Consider the following 23,660-nt stretch of genomic DNA (forward strand, 5'->3'; position numbering starts at 1 on the left):
CAACTAGATTAGATACTATATTACTATCATAATACATTTTTTTGATACTATATACTAATTTATTATATACTAGTAAATTAATAGTATTAGTGTATTACTAATATATTTAATAATATATTATATGTATATATATTAAATATATCATATTATAATTATATAAGTATTAAATAAAATATCACTGGATTAAAAATAAAAAAATAAGAGTTTTAGAGTGTACCGAATAGACCGACAAAACTAGATTGTCCTTAATGAGATTGGACTAGACCGATCCTTAAAAAATTTGGCCTGATCTAGAATGAGAAAACTCTAGATCGAATAAATCTGATCCGATCCACAAAACCCCCCAAGGCAGACCGAACTCCCCAGTGATCTGCGTAAAAAACATGGATTTGATATGGTCAAAGGTCAAGTACTGAAACGAAAAACTACATGCAGGCACCCAAGACTCTGCTATACCATACTGATCCTCCATCGCCCATAGAAAATAATCGGAGAATGAAGGAGTTCCGTTTTCATACACTGCAAGTGACTTTTTATTAACTGATCAGATATACAAGTTTTCTGTGCGTGCAAATTATTATCCTCCATGGATTGCGGTAGCATTAGATTCTCCCGGAATATTTCATTATTCATGTCGAACACCAAGATCCATTTTGGGAGGTCGTCAATGCAGAATATTGCAAGCCAGTGGATACCGCCATTGAAGAAAGCTCGCGGCGGACTAGGACCAACCTAGCCAAACAAAGGAACAGTACCATTTGGTTCATGATCTCTATTAATGCTTTTCCATGAATAGCCAACCTTGAGTGGGATTACTTCTAGACTGTTGAGACTTACAATTTTAACTATTTTATAATCATTTGTTCGAGAACCGAAGCCAAATCCCCACTCGCGCGCATGCTGTAAAACGCTGATCATCATCTTGATTATGATTATACTCGTTAGTCCTGGGTTTAGGGAGGATCATAGACTTTCTTATAAATGGATTCCACAAAATAATATTGCCCATATAATCACATGTCGAGCATACTAATCCATTGCAAGAACCAACCACTTCAATTCGCTGTATGGTTTTGAATGGGATTCTTAACTCTGCGTACTCATGATAATTCAATATTGTGATCATGTTATGCTGGTCGTGATCACGCAGATCATGATTTAGTACACATAGTCTACAAAGGAAGGCAGTGGCAATGGTGTAAATCTCGTGGCGGAGGCGGCAGCCGCGGAGAGATCGAAAGTTTTTCTGAATCTTCCTGGATACCCAGTGGAAGGAAATTGCTGTTCATGACGGAACAAAAGCGTTTTGATCACGGAGGACCATGATTTGTTGAGGCTGGTGAATCTAACAAGGGATTTCACCGAAGTTTCAAGAGAATTTCGTATATGACATCCTCTGGAATGTATAAGCCTTGTGCCATTGCTTAATTAATTCTGATTATCAACTCTTAGGATCAAGCGTTGGCATGAATTACAGAAACCATGATTAATGTAATTCTTTATGTATGCATATAGAGGGCTCCTACACCAAGACAACTGACACGAATTCCATATCCAAACAGGAGTTGGAATTGGAGTGATCTGTCTTAAATATTCCCTAATTTTCCTAAACAGGTTGATCCAAATTAGAGAATGTCATGTCATCATCTTAACATTCAAATAGTACAATTCAAATATAAACATTTTTGAATTATTTCATATAATTATTATTAAATCATTATAATTTTCTCAAACTTTAAAATAAAATACAAAAAACAAATCAATATTTTTAAATCTCAAAACAAAAATAATATAAAAAAATAATATTATAATTCTCTTTTAACTTTGTAATTTTTTATTCAATATTTTTCCTCTCATTTTTCAAAACTTTATAAAAATATTAACTCAAATTATTTTATTATTATGTATAAATTATTTTATTATTATTTATAAATTTATTATCTTATCTTTTTTCATCTTATTTATATAATCGAACGAGGCTTTCTTCCAAAACGAAAATAACTAACTTTTGTGATTACCTTTCTTTTTGGGGCTTTTCTCATCGAGTTGGGTTGAGGACATGGTTCTTAGTTTGATAGCCGAAAAGAAGAGAATCACAAAAGTTTCGGTTGTTCTGGTCGTGGGCTGTAAGTAGATGCACCGGGCCCAAGGGACCGAAAAACAGGCACACCCAATCGATGCATATCCCTTCATTCCTTTGAAAAATTCTTCTTATCTTCCTTACACTTCACACACCACATTTATTTTATTTTTTTTATTTTTTCTATAATAAATATATAGTATGTGGATGATAAATAGAATAATTCAATTAATTTAATAAGAATAAAATGAAATAAAAAATAAAAAAAATGAAAAAAGTGTGTGGTGTGGTGTGGGATGATGTGTAGCATTTCTCTATGCCTTTAACGCTAGAAATGACAAAAGACCAGTTTTTATTCTCTCTTTTTAAACCCACTACTGATTCAGTGATTTTCCTACCCAAACTGATGTCCGATTCAATAAGCCATTGTTTTGTATTCAAATCAGGTGAATAGAATTAGAAAAATGTTCCATCTTTTTGAGACACTTCAATGATATGTTGAGTGTGCCTAGAATTAAATTTATAACTATATTTTTTCATGAAAAATCGATCATTATATTATTTAAAATATGCAATATGAGTAATGCTACATATAATTATAATTATTATTGTTAAAAAATTAATTTTATTTATATAGATATCATATTTACTTATTTTTTAAAAATAATTATACATCACTTATGTATCAACTACTGACCGCAAATCTCATTTATAAGAAATTATAAAGCAGGGCATAAAGTGGCATCTAGAGAAAGGTACATGAACTCTTTAAATACATACCTCCCGGCCAATTGTTGAGCATAGACATTTTCCCACCGTTGGATGTTCTTGATAGACGCAGATAATTTATCTAACGGCTTTGAGAGAATGGAAGATGTACGACTCACCAGCGTCCAGGACAATGACATTTCACTGAAGACTGTCTTTATCAGCTGAGCCGAGCGGCGGAATTAGCGGTTTTTTTTTTTTTTATTTTTATTTTTTAAAGTGAAACAAGAGCAAAGATATAATAAATAGTATCATTAAACGGATTCTTCCCATAACGGCTTGCCTTTCATGGTCGGCTAAAGGCTCCTTTTAAAGCCATATTCCTTCTTGCAGCTTTTTTATTTTTTGTCTTGAACAAACTCTTTTTTTTTTTAATATATTTTTGTTTTCTAATTTTTCGTTTTTCTCATTTAAAATGAGAAAAAGAAAGCAAAATTCAGTCACATTAATATTTAATATTTTTTTTATCTCATTCTAAGTCATATCATTGAATAAAAATTTTAATATTATATTTAGATAATGAGATGAAATGAAAATTATTATAATAATAAAATAATTTTTGAAATAGATTGAATTAAGATATTTTATTTTATTTTAAAAAATGAAAGAGAAAATTCTGAAGAATAATATTATAAAGTAAAAAACTATTAAAATAAAAACTTTTATTTCAAAATTTGAAAAAATTGTATTATTTTTTTGTTTTGTTTTGAAATTTAAAAAAATTATAATAAATAAGGAATGATTATATGAAAAAAATTAAAAAATAGTTTATATTTGAAAAGAAAATTATGAAAAAAATTGAACTAAGATAATCCTCCAAACATGGCCTAAATCTTAACATTGAATTAATGTATTACTCATTTAAATTTAATTTCATTAAAAATATTAAGTGACTCACTCAATTCAATTAACAACGTTCTAAGAAAACGAATTATTTTATTTTCTAAAATGAGAATCATTTGAATATTTTTTGGCTCTTTGTTTTACATTAAACATGTGATATTTATCTATCCTCAGCCCGAGATTCCATAATGCAAGCCGAGCCAACCCCCAACCGAATCTATCTTAAGCCACCAGACACACATTCTAAACGCATAGTTATTATGTCTTCGTTCAATGTCAAAAACGACATTAATAAGAAGATATGCCAAACCTAAAACCCTTTCCTCGAGTCTTTCTCGGTTCACACCTCCAAGCTTCCACTCTACTACACTCTTCATTTCACAAACCCCCCCCCGCCCTCTCTCTCTCTCTCTCTCTCTCTCTCTCTCTCTCTCATATTTTTGTTTTGTTTTTCCTCTTTTTTGAAGCTTCATAGAGTAAGGGGGTGTTGAAATGAGAGGTCCTTTGGGAGCAGTGATAGGGAGGTACCCATCAAGTGATGGGAATACCCAAATGGGTGGGATCATTAGGCACAACAGGAAATGCAGAGATATTGCTTTTCTTGTGATCTTTATAGCCTTCTGGGTTGCTATGATTGTTAACTCCAGCTTTGGGTTCAACCAAGGAAACCCATTAAGGTAAAGAATCTAACATTACCCACTTTATCAAGTTGTTCAGTCGTTAAATGGGTCGTCTTCTTCTTTTTCTTGGCAAATGGGTCTTCTTTATTATGCAACTTTTTGTTTAAGCGTGATTTATAAGGTAAAATTGAGAATCTCACCAATGGGTTCGTTTTCTAGCTCTCATTTGTCATTTTTGTGATGCGTTTCTCGTCAGTAGCTCTATTTTCTCTGTTTGTCTTAGCCGTTTGAAAGAATCAGCGCTAGCACTACGCATATCATTTAAATTTTATTGCTTTAAGTTGATATTCTTTATCTTCTTAAATTTTATTCTCTGTACTACGGATTTATTGTTTTGTACTAGTTGAGGCAAAATTATATATATTTTTTCTCGCGTGGCTATACCTTGTATTCTACCTGTGCCTTAGTGGGTTAAATTACTGAATAAATAGAAGAAAGACGTTGAGAAAGAACTGTTAGTAGGTAGGTTGATTTTTATTACTGCCCCATGTAACATGAAATCCTCTCAAATTACAATTAAATCTTTTGGTCTCTCTCTCTCAAGGTGTAAAGATAAGAGAGTATCTATCCGTTGAGTTGTGGTGTAAGATGTCATCAAGGTTTACTTTGTTTTCTTGTTCTTTATCAGATTTCATATAGATTGAAGTGGAGAGAACATGACACGTTTGAGTTATATTGATTTTCTCAAGATAATGAATTCAACTCTCCCTTGTTAAGGAGTCGCTTTATGTACAATTAAGTGGAGTTCCTTTCTTTTTGCATCACCTAGTTGTTTTGATTGCTAATGATAGTGGAGAAAGGTTAAATTACTGAATAAATAGAAGAAAGACGTTGAGAATGAACTGTTAGTAGGTAGGTTGATTTTTATTACTGCCCCATGTAACATGAAATCCTCTCAAATTACAATTAAATCTTTTGGACTCTCTCTCTCAAGGTGTAAAGATAAGAGAGTATCTATCTGTTGAGTTGTGGTGTAAGATGTCATCAAGGTTTACTTTGTTTTCTTGTTCTTTATCAGATTTCATATAGATTGAAGTGGAGAGAACATGACACGTTTGAGTTATATTGATTTTCTTAAGATAATGAATTCAACTCTCCCTAGTTAAGGAGTCTTTTTATGTACAATTAAGTGGAGTTCCTTTCTTTTTGCATCACCTAGTTGTTTTGATTGCTAATGATAGTGGAGAAAGGAAAAGAGCCAAACAGGTGTTATAAAGGGCATTATCTTGTAGATGGTATTGTTCAAATTCGTGCAGTGGTGTTATTATATTCGCTACATTACACATTTTCTGTGTTTTTGGGTTGTGATTGATTGTTTAGCGGTTTGGCAGGCTTACATATGGTCTGGACTATAAAGGAAATGTGTGTGGTGAAAAGCATGCAAAACGTGACCTTCGTGAATTGGAGCTTAGATACTGGTTAGATCCTAATCAGGTTTATCAAAGTGGTTTGAAAAGCAACCAATTTAAATTGGCCAATGCCCGGAGTATATGCTTGTTGGATTGCCCTATCCCCCTTGATGATCAACTAAATTGGGTATGCGACTATCCAGAAGGAGATATCCATCTTTCAATGGGAGATTGGATTAATATGAATTATGATTATTATGAGTTCCTTACACCAGAAATGAGGAACACCTCTCTTCAACTTCAAGGTCCTTGTTACCCTGTAATATTTCCAAGTGTAAATGGTATGTAAACTCGATTCCCTTCTGATGCAATTGTGGGCACGTGTTCACATATGTCATATTGGTTGCAGAACTTTTATCAATGAGATAGGACTTTAGAAGCTCATGTAAAGGACTTTTGCCTACTATATTCTTTTGATCTATACATGTATATTCTCTCATATGCTTATCATAGAGTTTGTCATACCATTTTACAGTTTATTGGAGCTGCCAGTTTATTGCTCGTGCATCAAACATGTCTTTGAGGCATTGGCAGCAGATGGGTGGTGTGAAAATCAACGAGGATATCATAATTGACAAATCTATTCACAGGTCCATCAATTCTAGGTCATCTGTCTTAAAGGTAGAGGACTTTTTGTCTCAATAGTCCTTTATAATAATAATTTTTATGGAACCGTCAAGGAAAGTATATACATTGTCTACATTGCCTTTTGAATTATCATTGTCTACATAGCTTTTTGCATTATGCCCTGCCTTCCAATTGATGTTGTTTTTAGAGGAAAATCTTCTTGTGACTTTTTTTTTTTTACATAACGACCACTATTCTATTTTGGGGTAACAATAGATGCATGTTTGTCTGTAAATGGAATCATGAACTTCTGGCTCTATGCCTATTTAAGAAGCTTTGGTTTCTCTATGCATTTCCTGTGTACTTGTTACTTATCAAAAAAGGAAAAAAAAAGGAAAAGAACAATCCTATGTACTTGTCATAATTCCTTTATGTTTTATATCTTTTTTTTTTTATAAGTAAACAGTAGTATTAATAAGAATAGATATGTTTTATATCTATTAAATGCCTTTTCACCGGGCACATATATGTCTAATTTGTGTTGCTGGATTAAAAACTTATCAACTATAGAATTTTTGCAGCGATACATGGCTGATATTGGAAAAGCATGGCCAGTGTTGATTGTTTGTGGAGGAATCTTGCCGTTGTTTTTATCAGTGATTTGGCTGCTGATGATTCGACATTTTGTTGTTGCAATGCCTTGGATAACGGTGGCCCTCTTCAATGTTCTCATGGTATCAGTAACAATGTTTTACTACCTAAAAGGTCAGAAATGAACTTTTACTGTTCTTTCTCTGGTTGTTTTCTAAAAAACCTGGTTCATTTGGAAAGAAACATCTGGGAAGAAGGATTTGGATTTGAAATTTTAGTTTGAATGGCTTGAATGAAGTATGAACAGTAGAAGTGTTAAAGTTCATTGGTGGATTTAGGTTTTAATAATATGTGAAGGAATTATTATTCAAATTTATAATGTTAGCGATTTGCTGAAGAAAAGTATGTCTTTCTTCCCGTTTACTTGTATGAACAATAGAAGTGTTAAAGTTCATTGGTGGATTTAGGTCAATAATATGTGAAGGAATTTTTATTCAAACTTATAACGTTAGCAATTTGCTGAAGAAAAGTATGTCTTTCTTCCCTTTTACTCACCATATTATGCATGATCAAAATTCATATCAAGCAATTTATATAAAAAAAATCTCTTGATTCTATTATATCTTCAAATCCAAATGCAACTTTGGGTGATCGTGAATAAATTTTGAGCGTTGAAATTTACTAGAGGCTTCTTTGCCGGTAAAGATAAAATTTCAGATCCTTACTACTTGTTTGAGCTTCAAGCATATTTGAAATAGAGGGTTGATTTACATACTTCATTTTCTTGTATAATTGAATATGTTGATAACTCTTAATCAAATATAATGCTGAAGTTATTTTCTTCCTTACTACCAGCTGGATGGATAGGGAACGACGCCATCTCCCCCATCATTGGTGAGCATGATCCATACATTCATGTATTTGGAAGGGTTGGTATCATCATCAACTGAAACTTTTATATTGGAGCTCTCTCTCTCTCTCTCTCTCTCTCTCTCTCTCTCTCTCTATATATATATATATATTTGTGATTCACTCGTTAATTTTAATCTTTTAGGAGATCAATCATCTTCGTGCTGCAGCAGTTCTTATGACATTTATTATGGTGGTTGCTGTTCTTACATCAATTGTCATTGTCCGCCGCATCATTATGGCAACATCTGTCCTCAAGGCAAGTCTTTGTCTAAATTATCATGTGAAATTTAACTATGTCACATTTGATATCCAAGGAGAGACTTCTTTAAATGTGCATTTCCCAATCTGGGGCTCAAATGCGTGGTGCTTTTTCCTTAATCAGCCACAGGTTTAGATCAAATCGTCTATGTAATCCCGGGTGCTGAAGTTTCAATTTGTTGCAAAAACTGATCACTTTCATGGTTAATATGTACACAGGTTGCTGCAAAGGTCATAGGAGAAGTGCAAGCGCTCATAATTTTTCCAATCATACCATATACTATCCTTGCAATATTTTACATGTTCTGGTTTTCAGCTGCTCTCCATCTCTTCAGTTCTGGTCAAGTCGTCCAGAATAACTGCAACACTAACTGCTGTGCTTATGATCTTGTGTCAAAACGGGTAAACTGTGATCATTGCTGTGGCTATAGCATTAATTACACTCCTCATATAGGAGTTGCCATCCTTTTCCACCTATTTGGGTGTTACTGGGCAACACAATTTTTAATAGCATGCTCATCGACGGTGATTGCTGGTTCTGTTGCTTCCTATTATTGGGCTGGTGGTGCAACATCAGTAAGTTACTAAGCTATATGCACCATGACAATGTGAGATGTGTCACTGTTTTCCCTAGTTCATCTATATAAATTACTCTCTTGATTTTGAACACAAGAATGTAACTGCATACATTAAATTACAGCATGGAATGTGAAATATGATTAAACTTGGTGATCCTATGGCACAAGTTCTGTTATGCATCAAACTAGAACTGCTATATCTCCTAGATTAAGCAAGAGTTTGTTTCTGAGATTTAAGAGAGTGGAATCTGGTCAACCTAAAAAATGCCTAGTTTTATTTATTCAGTTTTGTTTTGGGTTGTTAAACGTTTTATTCAGATACTAGCAACTTTAAGCAAGATGGACAATTTGCGAAAACTTTTTATTCATTTCTTGATAGCGGAAGATGGAGCTTGTCTTTGATCTGAGTTGCTTGAGATTTTGTTTTTGGTCATTGTTATAGTTTTAAAAAAAAAAAAAAAATCTATGGTATTCCTTTCCTTGATAATTGCTATTTTTTTTTTTGCCAAAGCAGCCTGAAATTCCATTTCTTCCAGTTTTTTCCTCCATGAAGAGGCTTATGCGTTACAGCCTTGGCTCTGTTGCTCTTGGCTCCCTTATCGTATCATTTGTGGAATCAATCCGCTTTATGCTTGAGTCAATTCGTCGCAGACTGAAAGTTTCTAGTACCACACCTGATAGCTGGATAGGAAAAGCCGCATTCCATTCATCTCGGTGTTGCCTCAGGTGTATTGAGTGGACTATAAAGTCTGTGAACCGCAATGCCTACATTATGGTAAATTCAAGAAACACCTGTAGGCTGATTTGGTATGCATTCTTCAGTACTCTTTTCTAGGTGACTGGCATGCTAGGAGAGATTGTTTCCCATAGGACCAGTTGGGAGATGTCTTACTAAAAATGATATAATGTAAAAGTGAAAATGATACATTTTCAAATTTGTTCTGGCAGTTACGATATTTTGTAAATCACGTGAACTCTGGAGAGTTGGAACGCAGTTGTCGGACACCTGGTGGTAATAAAAAAAATTCCATTCCACATTTCTTTGCGGAATTTGACATTGGACCCAAATTCTGTCTGTAAAAATCAAGAATTTTTTTTTTAGAAGAAATAAAACATGAAAAACAAAAGGCAGAATAGAGAAGGGTCAGGTAAAGTGAAGCTAGTAGCAAGTAATGAACTTTGTCCATTTCAGTTGTTCTTCGTAATTCCAATAAAAATTTTCTTCGTTATCCTCATCTAAGAATTTTATCCACTTTTTGGGCGTTTGTGAACTGATTATGGTTGCTCTGTAGAAAAATTTCTTAATTGATAATATGCTGAATGTCTGCTCACGTGTTTGTGGAATGTCTGCTTGTATTCTTGCAGGTTGCCATCACAGGTAAAAGCTTCTGCAAGGCTTCTGCAATTGCAACAGAATTGATCCTCAACAACATCCTTCGAATAGGAAGGGTGAATGTGATTGGAGATGTTATTCTATTTCTTGGAAAATTGTGTGTCAGCCTTTCAAGCGCTCTTTTTGCTTTCCTCATGTTGGATGCCCACAAATACAGATCTGGCCATAACAAGATCACTTCCCCGCTGTTTCCTGTATTGGTATGCTTTTCTTTTTCCCTCATTTCATATATCTAATCAGATGTACGAAATCTAAATGACACAAACTAATTTTTGATTGTACCCAAAGCTGGGTATTCTAATGGTTGGTGAACAAAAGAATTCGTGGTTTAAGTGAGTTCAAGTTCATTGATCATCAGTGGGTAAAGGCTAAAAGACAAATATGAACAGATAGGTAATCAATTTGAGTAATTTGTAAAGGAAAGGTTACTGGAACATCTCTCGAACCACTTGACACAAATTTGAATGCACCGCGTGAACTTCAACGGTGGAATCGTGCACGGGGAGCTTGCCTTAGACCATAAATTGCCATTTGGTTTGACAACGTCTGCAGTATCTGTTAAGCTTGCAAGTGTGACTAGAAAATATTTTGTAGTCTTCTAAATAGATGCATACCTCTATCTATGTGTGCGCAGGTTTGTTGGTGTCTTGGTTACATCGTGGCCACTCTTTTCTTTGGAGTGGTGGAGATGTCAATCGATACCATCATCCTTTCATTCTGCCAGGATTCCGAGGAGCACCAAGGGACAGCCCAATATGCGCCTCCCCTTCTCATGGAAACTCTTAATGATCAAAATGAGATGCAGAGACTCACTCAAGGACCCCATTAAAAACATCTCAGACGTACCATTTTCCTTTCGCATTCAGAATCTTTTGCATGTTATATTATTAGAAGGCGTCCTTATGCTCTCGCTTTTCCCCCCGAGTTTTGAGATTATACCTGTATGTGCTTCGTTACTAGAGAAAAGCATGTGGGAAAGAATGCCTTGGATGAAGTTTTTGCAACATCATGGATCGTAATGTAAGAAGCTCATGGAAAACTGGGTTTTGCATACAGTATAAAAGTAAATGCAACCTTCTACAAAGTCATTTAAGAGAATTGCAATTTCACACAAGTCGTCCATTGCTTCTTCGATATACTGTTTAACGATAAAACTAAATTATCGGTGCCACAAAATTTAGTAGCTTGCAGAAACATTTTGCTGACACAGGTTTTTAACAAAAGATGTGCACAAAGTTCAGTTGCAAGGGCAAACCATGATATGATAATCTATATTTCCAGAAGTCTTGCAGTGATGGGACCTCTTTTCGAAGCTTCTCCCGGTCCGATAATCATTTTTTCCAAAAACTCAAACGCTCTGGGTTTATCCCATCCACTAGGATCATAATTGTTCGACCATCTGCGTCCTTGGTCCATTTTATGGATTCCTTGCTCAATAGTTTCAAAATCTGCAAAGTGAGATTAGAAAACAATGGATTTTTTTAAATCCTTTTTAATTACTAAGCAGGGTCATACATACATGTATCCGGTTATAGAATGTTCTAAAAAGCTCAAAAGTAAATCCCCTATCGACAAATTTATCAGACGACAAAAGAAGAGCTGGACAAAACAAATAATTAGTAGTTTTTCTTCTATGAACAAGCTTTGTTATCTTTTACATCTGCGTAATTAGAGAGGACTCGCAACATGAAAGTTCAATAATGAATCTCCACTTGAACCACCACATTGTGATATGCTATCGATATCTACAACTAAAGCTACTTTTGTGAGAAGTTGATTTATCTTATGTGGTCAACTATATGACTAATCTAGTAGATGTCAGATATCTGGGACCTGGGTTCTTTTGCTACAGTACAAATTTCATTCAAATTATAGATACAGGGATTAAATGTCAAAGCTATTGCAGAGAGAGAGAGAGAGAGAGAGAGAGAGAGAAGCTTAAAGCAACCTTATGTGTGTGTGTGTGGAACAAAAAAAATGAAAATGATTACAGAATTTAATAAAAAGAGAGGCATGTAGTGTGCAATCCAAGAGACAAATTGCATGGATCTGTTCCACCGATGAAATGGGCCCGAAATACGAGGCTTACGAGCGTCCAAATCTAGGCAAATCCTCAAATGAATCTCAGGTATTATCATTCCTTTTAAATTAGATGAATTTTATTATAGGATTTTAGTATTTTACGCGACTGTTTGAAAAATTCTATCATAAACAGGTTTTTCGGATGTTGAGGGGCACAAAGAAACTAGCAAAGCCCACCTGTTTATATTATGATATAAACAGTAAATTTACGTTATGGGAAGAACGTATGTGGTATTGTACACATTGTTTAATTCCTGTACGAACTAAAGTAATCTGCTCTATTACTGTGAATTTGGGTAGGGAATCAGGGATTCGAATTCCCGAAGGTAGCCATTTCCTTTACATTTCTAAAATAATTTCATTATTTGCCCAGAAAATAAAAATCAGAACCCTTCTGTTATACTCTATGTATATGCAATGCCTGTTGACATGTCCCATTAGACCTAGAAATACTAAAATAAACGTGTTGCTGTGTTGTTGTTCAAGCAAAAATATATACGACAGCGCCGAAAACAAATGAAACAAATTGCATGTACTTTATATAGGCATGATAATTTAGTCATACCAGTCGTCTCCGAGCCCCTTTGGTATCTTCATCGCTGTTCCCTACTATGATCCTAAGGTGCTTTAAAACTGACAAGAAGCAAATGGAAAGTCATGTCATCGCGTCTTTTCATTTTGGTCTTGATGACTAAAGAAATGTCTTGATCTAAGGACTATAAGAGGCAAAAGAAGACATGAACCTACCTGCGATGCCAGAAAAAGTAGTTAAATGAAGCCTCAATAGGCGTAGAGCATTCTTAGGTTCTTGGTCATGCAAGTCAAGAGACACCACATCCTGTGGGCTGTAAAATTGAAAGTTGTTCTGTGATTTATGAGGCAATAACCAAAGCATGCAACACAAGAAGAAAATAATTACATTCTGCACCAACCTAGCTTCAAGAAGCTTTTGAGCAGATTTCTCGTCTGCTTCTCTGGCCATTCTGTTAAAAAAGTGTCCCTAGAATTTTCAAGCAGTAAGCATTTGCTAAAATATTTAATAATATTGCCTATCAGATGTATTATTCAATCTTGTCTATTTAAACTTCTTTTATGTAAGAACTGATTTCTCCAACTTGGATCGGTCTAATATGAAAAGGATGCACGTCCCAGAAACAGATATTACAAGCACTCGCCATACCCTCAAAACCACCACCACCCACTTACCAGTTCGAGGACGGAGAAAGATGGGTTACGCATCAGGTTTCTAATCATAATGCCAAAAAAGTGTCTTAAGACTATTATCTAAAATGGTCAGAGCTTCACCTGGCATCTTTTAATAACATCGATACCTTGTGCCCCTGACTAATTATTACAAACTACAGCCACCGAGCCTAGGTACATTTGGTGAAAGGGTGGGGGTGCTGAGTTTTAATTTATCTATCGAATATAGGTAACTAGTGGCCATGGGAAATTAAAAATGGTTTATTGATTTTGAATTTAGCAAAATAACAATTCAATTTATTGTTTCAATAAAGAATCTAATTGAATTGACACCCATCATAACGAAATTAATTTGATTCGATTTTGGCATGATCATTGAAGAAATTTATAGGCCTAACTCATCTCTTAAAACCAGTTCAAAAAGAGAGGTTTGCTCCAACCTTATAAACATGCCCAAGACTTTGTCCACAAGCAATGTGAGATTTATTCCTCAACACCCTCCCTCACGTGCAGGTCAGTATTTTTTCTGGTTCTTGTCACGGGGTAAGTAGTGTAGGCCCCATTCGTCTTATGGTAGGCTCTGATACCATGAAAAAATTTATGGGCCTAACTTATTTCTTAAAACCAGTTCAAAGAGAGAGGTTTGCTCCAACCTTATAAACATGTAAAAGACCTTATCCACAGGCAATGTGAGATTTATTCCTCAACAATCATTAGTGTGGAAAGTTAACTCTCAAGAATGAATTTCCTTTTCTTTTTCAGATTGCAAGGCAGCTAGATACAACAGTGGCAGGTCAGTATTTTTTCTGGTCCTTGTCACGGGATAAGTAGTGTAGGCTCCATTCGTCCTGTGGCAGGCTCTGATGCCATGAAGAAATTTATGGGCCTAACTCATCTCTTAAAACCAGTTCAAAGAGAGAGGTTTGCTCTAATCTTATAAACATGCCCAAGACCTTGTCCACAGGCAATGTGAGATTTATTCCTCAACAATCATTGGTGTGGAAAGTTAACTCTCAAGAATGAATTTCCCTTTCTTTTTCAGATCGCAAGGCAGCAAGATACAACAGTGGCAGATTCTTTCTCTTTTTTAAACAATAGTATACAATGGACTGTTGACTTTGTGAGAAATGCAAATGATTGGGAAGTCACCGCAATTTCAGATTTTCTCTGCAGACCATATGGGTTGAAGTTTGTCCAAGGCAGTGTAGACAGTTTGATGTGGATTCCTGAGAGAAATTTCAGATTTTCTGTTCGTTCCTATTATAATGCCTTAATCAGTCATGGTGTAAGTGATTACCCCTGGAAGAGTATTTGGAAAGTTAAAGTGCCGAATAAGGTTACTTTCTTCTGTTGGCTTGTGTCTCATGACAAAATTTTGACTACTGAAAATTTAAGAAAACATGGTCTTTGTATTGTTGATTGGTGTTTTATGTGTAAAAAAGATAGCGAATCAGTTAATCACTTGTTTCTACATTGTGAGGTGGCTATAAATTTGTGGAATGATATTTTTGGAAGGATGGGTATTTCTGGGGTGATGCCAAAGCACTTGGTGAATTTACTAGCTTGCTGGAAGTACACTGGGTGGTGTCTTCCTATCACTTCCATTTGGAGAAAGATCCTTTTGTGTTTGATGTGGTGTCTATGGCTTGAAAGGAATAGGAGATGTTTTGAAGACAAAGAATGTTCAATGGAAGATATTAGGGATTTTTTTCTCAAAACACTTTTGTCTTTGGGCTAATGCTTTGTATTGAAAAGTGATGAAGTGTTGGAGTTTTTCCAGTTTTTTCTTTCTTCCTAGCCGTTGTATGTAGGTATTTCCTCTTGTATGCTTCCTGTGTATTTGGGCGATGCCTATTTATGGTAATAAAACTCTTATTAACTATAAAAAAAAAAGTATCATCTTATCTCTTTTCCTAGATATGCTTTTTTTAAGGCCTGGTTTGGATAGCAAAATCTTCCGAACTCATCATATCTCATCACATTTCATTTCAATATCCAAATATCATAAACACAAATACTTTCTAATTTTAAATTTTTAACTTTTTCATATAATCATAAACTAATCATTTCAATTTTCCCAAACTTCCAAACAAAATACAAAAAATAATTCAATTTTTTCAAATTTCAAAATAAAATCATAATCTGACAATATTTTAACTTCATAATATTTTTATTCAATTTTTTCTTTCTCATTTTTCAAAATCCCATAAAACATATTAGTTCAAATCATTTCACTATTATTCACAGATCATCTCATCTCATCTTACCATCCAAATTGTCTTACTGGATTTTTCAAGTTGAACCTAAAGATAGAAAAAGGCATAACAAAAGAGTATTTACATAAATAAATATTACAGCCTAAAAGCTTAGACAAATTTTATATTCTCAGCACAAATATAAAGCGAAATAGCCATAGAAGAGGATTACATTTGCGATTATTTTTGTCTTTAAGCATCAATATCAGTGATATAAAACAAAGATACCATACCTGCTCTCGAAGTTTGTTTGCCCGTGAATAATCGCCCTTAACACATGCATCAACAGCCTGCAATACAACTGAAGCAGTTAATAGCAATCACGCTTGCCTAAACGGTGCTCAGAACGACCAGCATAACAGGGAATTTGCAAATCTACAGAAGTGCATATTCAACATAAGCATCAGCGGGAAGAAGTTGGGAGTCATGCTAAACAAAGCAGAAAACTGTGCGGAGAGCAACAGTGTGGTTGTCACATCTCCCTTCATTCTTAAAGCATCATGAAAAAGGGAAAAATCCCCCTTTCCATATCATGCCTATGAGTATTCTATACAACTTTTCTATCAAGCACAATTTCCAAGAGCAGCAGAAGAATTTAAATAAAAAAGAGGATCTTACAGCTTGGTAGTATTCTTTCGTTGTAGTCCAATATTCCTTCACAGCTTGACGTAGGACCTCATAGCTATCATCGCCTCCTTCTATTTGCATAGGAACAATTATTGATGAGAACATGGTACAGTTTATCCTCGAGCAATGCATTAAATGAGGACATGGTACAATAAATATTATTTTCTTCAATAACTAATAACCTTCTGAAATGTCTGAATGGGACAGATTACACTGAATAATACCTAACAAACCTTTTTACATCAAAATTTTTTTGTTTCAATGCAGTCAAGAAATGAATATACATATTATCAGACATGATTCCAAATGACAAAATAGAGCTATTGGTAACATAAACATCATAGTTAACACTGAACTCAATATGTAAGGCTTCAAGATATAGAAAAGCAGAAGTGTTAGTATCAACTCAGAGCACTCCAACCTAGTTCATGTCTTAAGAAATAATCTTGCAGGTAAATTACACTCTCCTAGAGAAAACTAAAGATCAAACTCAATACCATCTTTTGTAACTTCTAGTGGTTTTGCAGTAACAATTGCATGCTCTATGGCAGGGTCTTTCAAACGTTCAACCACCACTTCACCAAATCCTCTAAATCTCCTCACTGGTTGCACTCTTTTGGGTGCTTCCTCCGATCTTTCAGGAACAGTGAACAATGCTTCTAAAATTTCTTTCTGAATAACAAATCTGTCTGTCTCTTTTTGGCGATTCTGTTAAACTTTTCTTCATAATTCTAGCTTCATCACTGCATGGGTGCAAATGTAAAAGTGACTGACTATAAGGTAACATTCCCAAATTGGATCCTTTCCCAAGCCATCGTATCTGGTACCCAGGACTGAACTAGTAAATAATTGAAATGGAAAGAACTCACCCGCAGGCAGAACCTTGTTCTCGATGTTTCTCTGAAGACTGTTAAAAGAACTTGGATGAGAAGAGAGAACAAGAAAACTATGAATGGTTATTTGGCTTTTTTCCCCAGGTTTTAGTTAAGAAACAATCACAGACCTCTAAAATATCTTATGAGAGTAGAAAGAAGGTTAACCCTAAAATCTACACACACACACACACACACAAAACAGGTGGAATCGCTTCACAAGGAGAAAAAGAAAAAAGCATGAACAAGGATGCAAATTAGTTGTAATATCAGTGAACTTCATTACAAGAAAATGGGAAGAACCATCACTGATTAATTACCACACTACTGAGCTTTACTTTTCAGTCGACCTGAGGGAGATCGTTGTCATGAACATCATATTCCACATAATAAGATCAGAATCTTATCAGATTTCAATATAGCAAACCAGAGCTCAATTTTATAAATCCTATATTAACAAGGAATGGCATTCAGAAAGATTGATGGACTGTTCATTTAGCTACTAAACAATATATTCAAAACACATTGCTATACCACACTGGTCATCTTTCTCACCCTTCTCCATTCAAGGACCATCACATCATATAAGGACTATCACAATGATGAATTTAAAGTTAAAAATATAGCTGCGACAAGAAAATATGCATAGACTAACTGATAGAGAACATACAGGTTGAAGCATTAGTAATCTAAGGATTCAAATTTCACAATACGAAGTCTGCATGCAGTACAAATGCAAAAATGGACTAGCCACATAAGGAATGCAAGAAGGATCTTTATTGCGTACAAACAATTTATAGTTTGAACAAGAATTATAAGTTTTAGATTGCAACTGGGTAGAGGCACAAATCAAGACTAATGCTTACTTTTCTGTCGGCCAAGTCCACAACATCATCACGGTTCTCCAAAGTTGAAGCTGACAACTCAAGAAGTTTCTCCATGCTCTATGTGATCAACATAAGTCAATTCTTACTTGTCAAAAAAGAAGTTGTCAATCAAAATCACTGATGTAGATATGATATCAAACAAATATATACTAATATTAATAGTTCGCCACATGGAAAAAACTCAAAATGTTGATCTTTTAGTTATAAATGTATCTGCAATTCATATGTTGAGCAGAAAAAGGTGAAAGATTGAACAGTATATTTTTTATTCTGTAAGCTAGGTATGGGGCGTATAGGTAGTAATATTATTCAGGAGATATGCCCATATACTGCCATCCCAACTAAGTTCTATCGCAAACAAATTTGGGGTGCCAGATGATAACGCATGCTAACTATGAGAAGTAAGAACTAATTGGTTTGTAAACAACCCCCCCCCCCCCCCCCCCCCCCCCCCCCCCCCCCCAAACAAAAAAAAAAAAACCAAAAAAGAAAAGAAAAGACAATATTATATATTAGCAAGCATACATCAAGAATCAATTTGAATCCAAAGATTATTGATACTTAAATATGCGACTGTGACTACCCTTCTTTATTATACTTTTATAAAGCATACTCTGGATGTTTCAGTTAATTATTTCCAACCGATCTTAATTTTAACAGTTGCACAATCATATATATATTATATCTATTCGGGGGAAAAACATCTGTCTCTTCATAACCTCTCTCTTACGAAATGCAAGAGAGTGTATACTCTTTGTAGTGAAAATAAACCATAAAGAACACAAAACCAATTTAACCTTAATGTGAATGTGCACTATACCTTTTGTACATCATAACCACAACAGCCTGCAAATTCAACAAAATGCCTGATTAAGTACCTAATTAAACTCAACAAGTGAAATTATAAAATAAAAATATTTTTTACCAAAAATGAAAAATGGTAATATTTAAGGTCAGGACATATGGTAAAAGAATTGTTAATGGCTGAAGGGAAAAGGAAAATTTACCAAGAACTTCTTGGATAACACTCATATCTAGTTGGAAGCCATCACCAAGCATTTTAAACATGAACTCTTCAACATAACCATGTATGGTGCCCTTTCCTGCTGTCATGTTTGGTGGAACTTCTTCCCTCCATATCTCAGAGATAGGCAATTCTTTTGAATCTAATCCTGGGGGTTTTTTCGATCCCGGATATTCATTAGTTACAGGCCTGGGCTTAGCATAATCTTTTGCAATGATACCTGAAACAGTACCCATTGACACAGGACGAACTTTTGACTTCAATAATCTGGTATGTCTTCCTCCATGATGAGAGTTCTGAAGAATGCTGTCAGATGACATTTCTGAAGGCATTGCACTTGCACCATCTAATTCAGATGAAAGCTCTGAAGTTGTTGATCTTGCACACTTTAATTTATCTTTAGATGTGCAAGTAGCATCATGAGAGGTACTTCCAAGTGATGCACAAAGTATTTGACCAGCCGTATCTACATTGTTCCTAGCCTTGCAATAAGCAGAGGCTATGTCTTCAAGAGAAAATGCAGAGCCAAAAGCTTCAAGCAGCTCCTCTAAGTCTTTTTTTTCAGCATCACAATGTGAAGAGGATGAACTACCTGCCTGCATTTCTATAATCTTCACAATGTAAGAGGAGAAAATGACAGCAACAAATTAGTAATATTTCTATAAAGGGAAAAAGTCTTACAATGGCAAAAGGAACTGTGACTTTGAAACATTCAGAAGGCAAAGGTGAGCATATAATTTTGGTGCCATGGAAGTTTAGGGTAAAAAAGTGATAAATGCACACCGTTCAGGAGAATTTTCAACCATTACTCATTCCCCTCAGTTTTTTAAAGTCCAGAAAGATAGTTGTCTAGAACTAACAGGGTTTCACCTTTGAGATGCAATAAAATCAAACAACCTATACAAAGTTTATTTAATTCTCTTTCTCCATTTGCTCATCTGTTGTTAAAACTTACATGGAGATTTCATAAGTTTTCAAAAGAAAAGAAAAAAAAAAGACAAATCAGAACTCCAAGGTTTTCCATTTTTTTTTTTAAATTCCTCCACTTCCCTGGAAACAAAACACATTGCTAAAAACACTTACAAGAAAAGGGTGAGCAGAAAAGAAGACAGACCAGAGTTGGAATAAGTTCCAGAAAGTGAACAAAAAAATGCTCTAGAATGGAAACCAATGGACTCAAAAATCCCTTTCATTTCTTTCATGTTGTACTCCTTTCCTCCCAATTTTTACTTCCAAACAGAGTGGTGGATACAACAAAATAAAAATGTCTTAACAAAAGTTCGAATATAGCATTGCAGACACATAGATTGAGAGAAATTTTTTCCATAGGTAAGATATGGATGTTGTTAATGATTAAAAGGGGTGATACATCAGTATGCAGGACATATACATAGAATCTGTTTAAGTATGAAAAGAAAGTGGGGCTAAGAAATCCTGAAAGCTAGAACTAGAGATGGTAACATAGTTAAGAACGAAAAACTTGAGAGCCAAACAAAGAGATTTTCTGCATTGTTTGCTGTAACCATTATTTCAACCCATTTCAAGCTCATACCATTAGATATGCAACTAAAGATGATTGAAAAGCAATGACAAGGAAGAGAATCATGGATTGCTTACTTGAAGATTTGGTAGTGAAAGAGCAATGTAAGAGAGAGCTCCTCTCTCTCAAAAGACTATGCTTCTCTAGGAGGAAAAGTTAGGGCTGGTCAGGCCTATTTGAAGAGCCGTTAGGTGAACTCATGGGAGAAATGCCTCAAACAAATAAGTGGAGAATTTATTAAAATAAATATATAACAATCAAATGTGATGCATGAGTGAGAGTGTCACTTCTGGCACAGCTCAGTTCTCGGGAACGATAAATGTAAATCTTTTTTTGATAAGTAACGATAAATGTAAATCTTCTCATGAGATGCTAATAAAGGTGGCACATACAGTATAGTATATTGTTTTTCTTTTCCTTTATTGTATTGTTGGTAATAAAGAGACTGCCAAAAGGGAAAACAAGTAGGAAAAAAAAATATGAAAGGAAAGTGGAAGTGGAAGTATATACACGATTAGAAGGTGGAAATTGTAACTGAAGTACGTAAGATGACTCAACCTAAACTTGCATTAATATGAACTCATCAAAAGAAGTTGGGAGTGCCTCCTGCACATTATTCCTTATTCATTTTCTTCAATAAAGTAGCTATTACTTACAAAATAAAATCAATAACAAGACTTACTATTTGAATCTTATAGACATATTAAGAATTGGTTTGAACCTTACAAAACATGAAAAGAAAAAGAGAGAGATGCTAAATGATGGATGCATATAGTAGAGAAAATTTTCAACAGTTTACTTTGTTTCTAGCACTAAAAAACTCATTTTATGCTCATCAGATTCAGTCAAGAATAATGTTCAAAATTTTTCCTTATCTTTGTATCTACATGTGTTGAAAGCCAAGCATATGGTTAATATAACTAATAAATGCTAGAAACACACATATTTAGTTGTTGAATTTAACATTCAGAAGAGTTTTATCCGACAATGTAGTCCAGAAATACACAACAACAGAAAACAGTGAGTTTGGAACTTTCTTTCGATGCATATTCTTTAGCACCAGTTTCTTCCCTTCATTCTGTTCTGTCCACAACAAGCAAAGCCTTCAAGAATTACAAAAATAAAATGAATAGAAATTTAGAAATATGACAACTGCGGTTAGCATAGAACAAATTCCAATATTAAAACAGTTGTTACTACTAATCAAGCCAATTTGATGTTCAGAGGATTAACTTAACATTTATGATGATAAAACAATCTTGATGGACTGATTGAGAGAATGTTTCTAATCTTGACCTACATTTTTATTGATAGCAAGCTATAAAAGCAATCACTGCACGGTTACTGCTTTGAAAATCAGAAGAGTACTTTCTCGTCATTTCATCCAGAAATCTTACGTTAGATAATAAAGAACACTTGTATTCGATATGAGATCTGTAAAGAGGAAAAATAGTAACAAGCGAAAGGGACGCGTATGAGACTTCGGCATACGGTTATTTCCCTTTTTTCACAAGACAAAAACGTACGTAACAGGAGCAGAAAATGGACTGATGATTATATTCCATTGCTTTCAGTTGCTATTCTTTCCAATCAAGCGTCGTGACAGAGACTTAAAAATAAAATGCTATGAATTTTTCCAACAATCGGCATTGCTTTGAGCAGTAATTGAAGTCATTATAAGCACGTGGGAGCAGAATAAGCAACCAATGACTATGCAAAAGGCAATGTAGTTGAGTAGAGTACACAAGAGTGCTAAACCTAATACTCAACAATAAAAAAAGGTGGCGATGAATACAGAATCGAGCTGCCAGCAGAAAGAAAAGGCTATGGACGTACAGATTTTATAAGTCATTTCTATGATTAACTTATCTTTTTTTACGACAGTGAGTTTACTCTACTTCGTTTTTATACACATTAACACGAACAAAAAAACACAATGGTTTGAGAATATTCTAACAGGTTTCTTCTTTCCATTTCTTTGCCTTTCCTCCGTTTTCTCACCAACCAAACACGCCAGCAAAAACATACTTATATCAAAATGTGAATAAAAGCAAACTCAATCAATCCTCTCCATGGAGTTTTTTCCAGTGATCAAAGTGATTTCAACCTCATTTGATCAGATCAAGCAACCGAAGATGTTGAAAGCGGAATGCAGAGGAAATGAACAAGAGATCACTTACTTTGAGAGTGAACCTTGAAAGAGCAGTGTGTGCACAAACACACACAGGTTTCTTTCTCTCTAAGCCAAAGCTTGTTGAGAAATAAAGGGCCGTACCCGAACGGGTGACGGACAGAAACAGAGGTGTATTTATAACGTTTGCTTGGAGCCATAATGAGAAGTGCCCAAAGTCGTCGAGAAGTATTATAAATATATATATATATATATATATACAGACACACTAGTGGAGGCCAAACGTACAAACTTAGTTGTGTTTTTTAATTGTCTTATAAAAAAATTTATTTAGAGTAAATTTGAACAATAAAATAGAAATACAAATAAAATTTTATTTTTTATTTTTTTTGTTCATGATCATTGTAATTCTCTACTATATTGCACAGGGCCAATAGAGAGAATATTAAAACTTTTGTGTTGTTGTTGATTAAATATTTTTGAATCTGCAGCAAGTTGAATTATCCACTATTTTTCTGAAACTTGTACTGCAATAGTCTCTATATGCTTGCTCCTATATGTTAAATATTTAATAGAATTAAAGAATGAATAAATTTGTAAATAATTAATTTACAAAAAAATAAAAATAAAAAAATAATTAGTATGCTCCTATATGATATATATTTAATGAGATTAGAGAATGAATAAATGTGTAAATAATTAATTTATAAAAAAATTAAAATAAAAAATAATTAGTATTTTATTATAATTTAAAGTTGAAATGTTTCATGTATACTATAGAAACTGTAGGAATGAAAAAATTTATTTTATGAATTTTAAGTTGTGAAATTTATTTTGATGTGTTTTATTGATATTAATTATTGTTTTACATTTAAATTGATCTTTATTTTAAATTAGTTTAATGTGGGAATTTAATTATTTTATTTTATTAACATTGAGTCATAGTATTTTTATTTGGCT

At 34.2% G+C, this 23,660-nt stretch overlaps 2 protein-coding genes across 4 annotated transcripts; one reads left to right on the forward strand and one right to left on the reverse strand.

Annotated features, from left to right (window-relative positions):
- Positions 1–4,020: 4,020 nt before the first annotated feature.
- On the forward strand, positions 4,021–11,163 carry LOC122281315 (choline transporter protein 1). Of its 3 annotated transcripts, none has more exons than XM_043092693.1 (10): positions 4,021–4,368; positions 5,703–6,061; positions 6,256–6,401; positions 6,929–7,112; positions 7,794–7,867; positions 7,993–8,106; positions 8,328–8,684; positions 9,198–9,461; positions 10,052–10,279; positions 10,714–11,163. In XM_043092693.1, the coding sequence occupies exons 1-10, from the start codon at positions 4,184–4,186 to the stop codon at positions 10,906–10,908; spliced, it is 2,106 nt and encodes a 701-aa protein (XP_042948627.1). In that variant the 5' UTR covers positions 4,021–4,183; the 3' UTR covers positions 10,909–11,163. The 3 variants fall into 3 exon arrangements, with proteins under 3 accessions (XP_042948627.1, XP_042948629.1, XP_042948628.1); XM_043092694.1 differs by having other exon boundaries at positions 4,023–4,368; positions 9,201–9,461; XM_043092695.1 differs by lacking the exon at positions 9,198–9,461.
- On the reverse strand, positions 11,155–22,734 carry LOC122281316 (putative nuclear RNA export factor SDE5). The gene is given in 12 exon segments (XM_043092697.1): positions 11,155–11,527; positions 12,727–12,794; positions 12,909–13,161; positions 15,853–15,909; positions 16,238–16,317; positions 16,744–16,886; positions 16,888–16,989; positions 17,116–17,153; positions 17,985–18,062; positions 18,826–18,851; positions 19,013–19,633; positions 20,647–22,734. Coding segments are annotated over 11 exon segments (1,581 nt in total). The 5' UTR covers positions 19,632–19,633; positions 20,647–22,734; the 3' UTR covers positions 11,155–11,410.
- Between the last annotated feature and the right edge of the window lie 926 nt (positions 22,735–23,660).

This window comes from Carya illinoinensis, chromosome 11 (assembly GCF_018687715.1).
Source record: "Carya illinoinensis cultivar Pawnee chromosome 11, C.illinoinensisPawnee_v1, whole genome shotgun sequence".
Taxonomy (NCBI): Eukaryota; Viridiplantae; Streptophyta; class Magnoliopsida; order Fagales; family Juglandaceae; genus Carya; species Carya illinoinensis.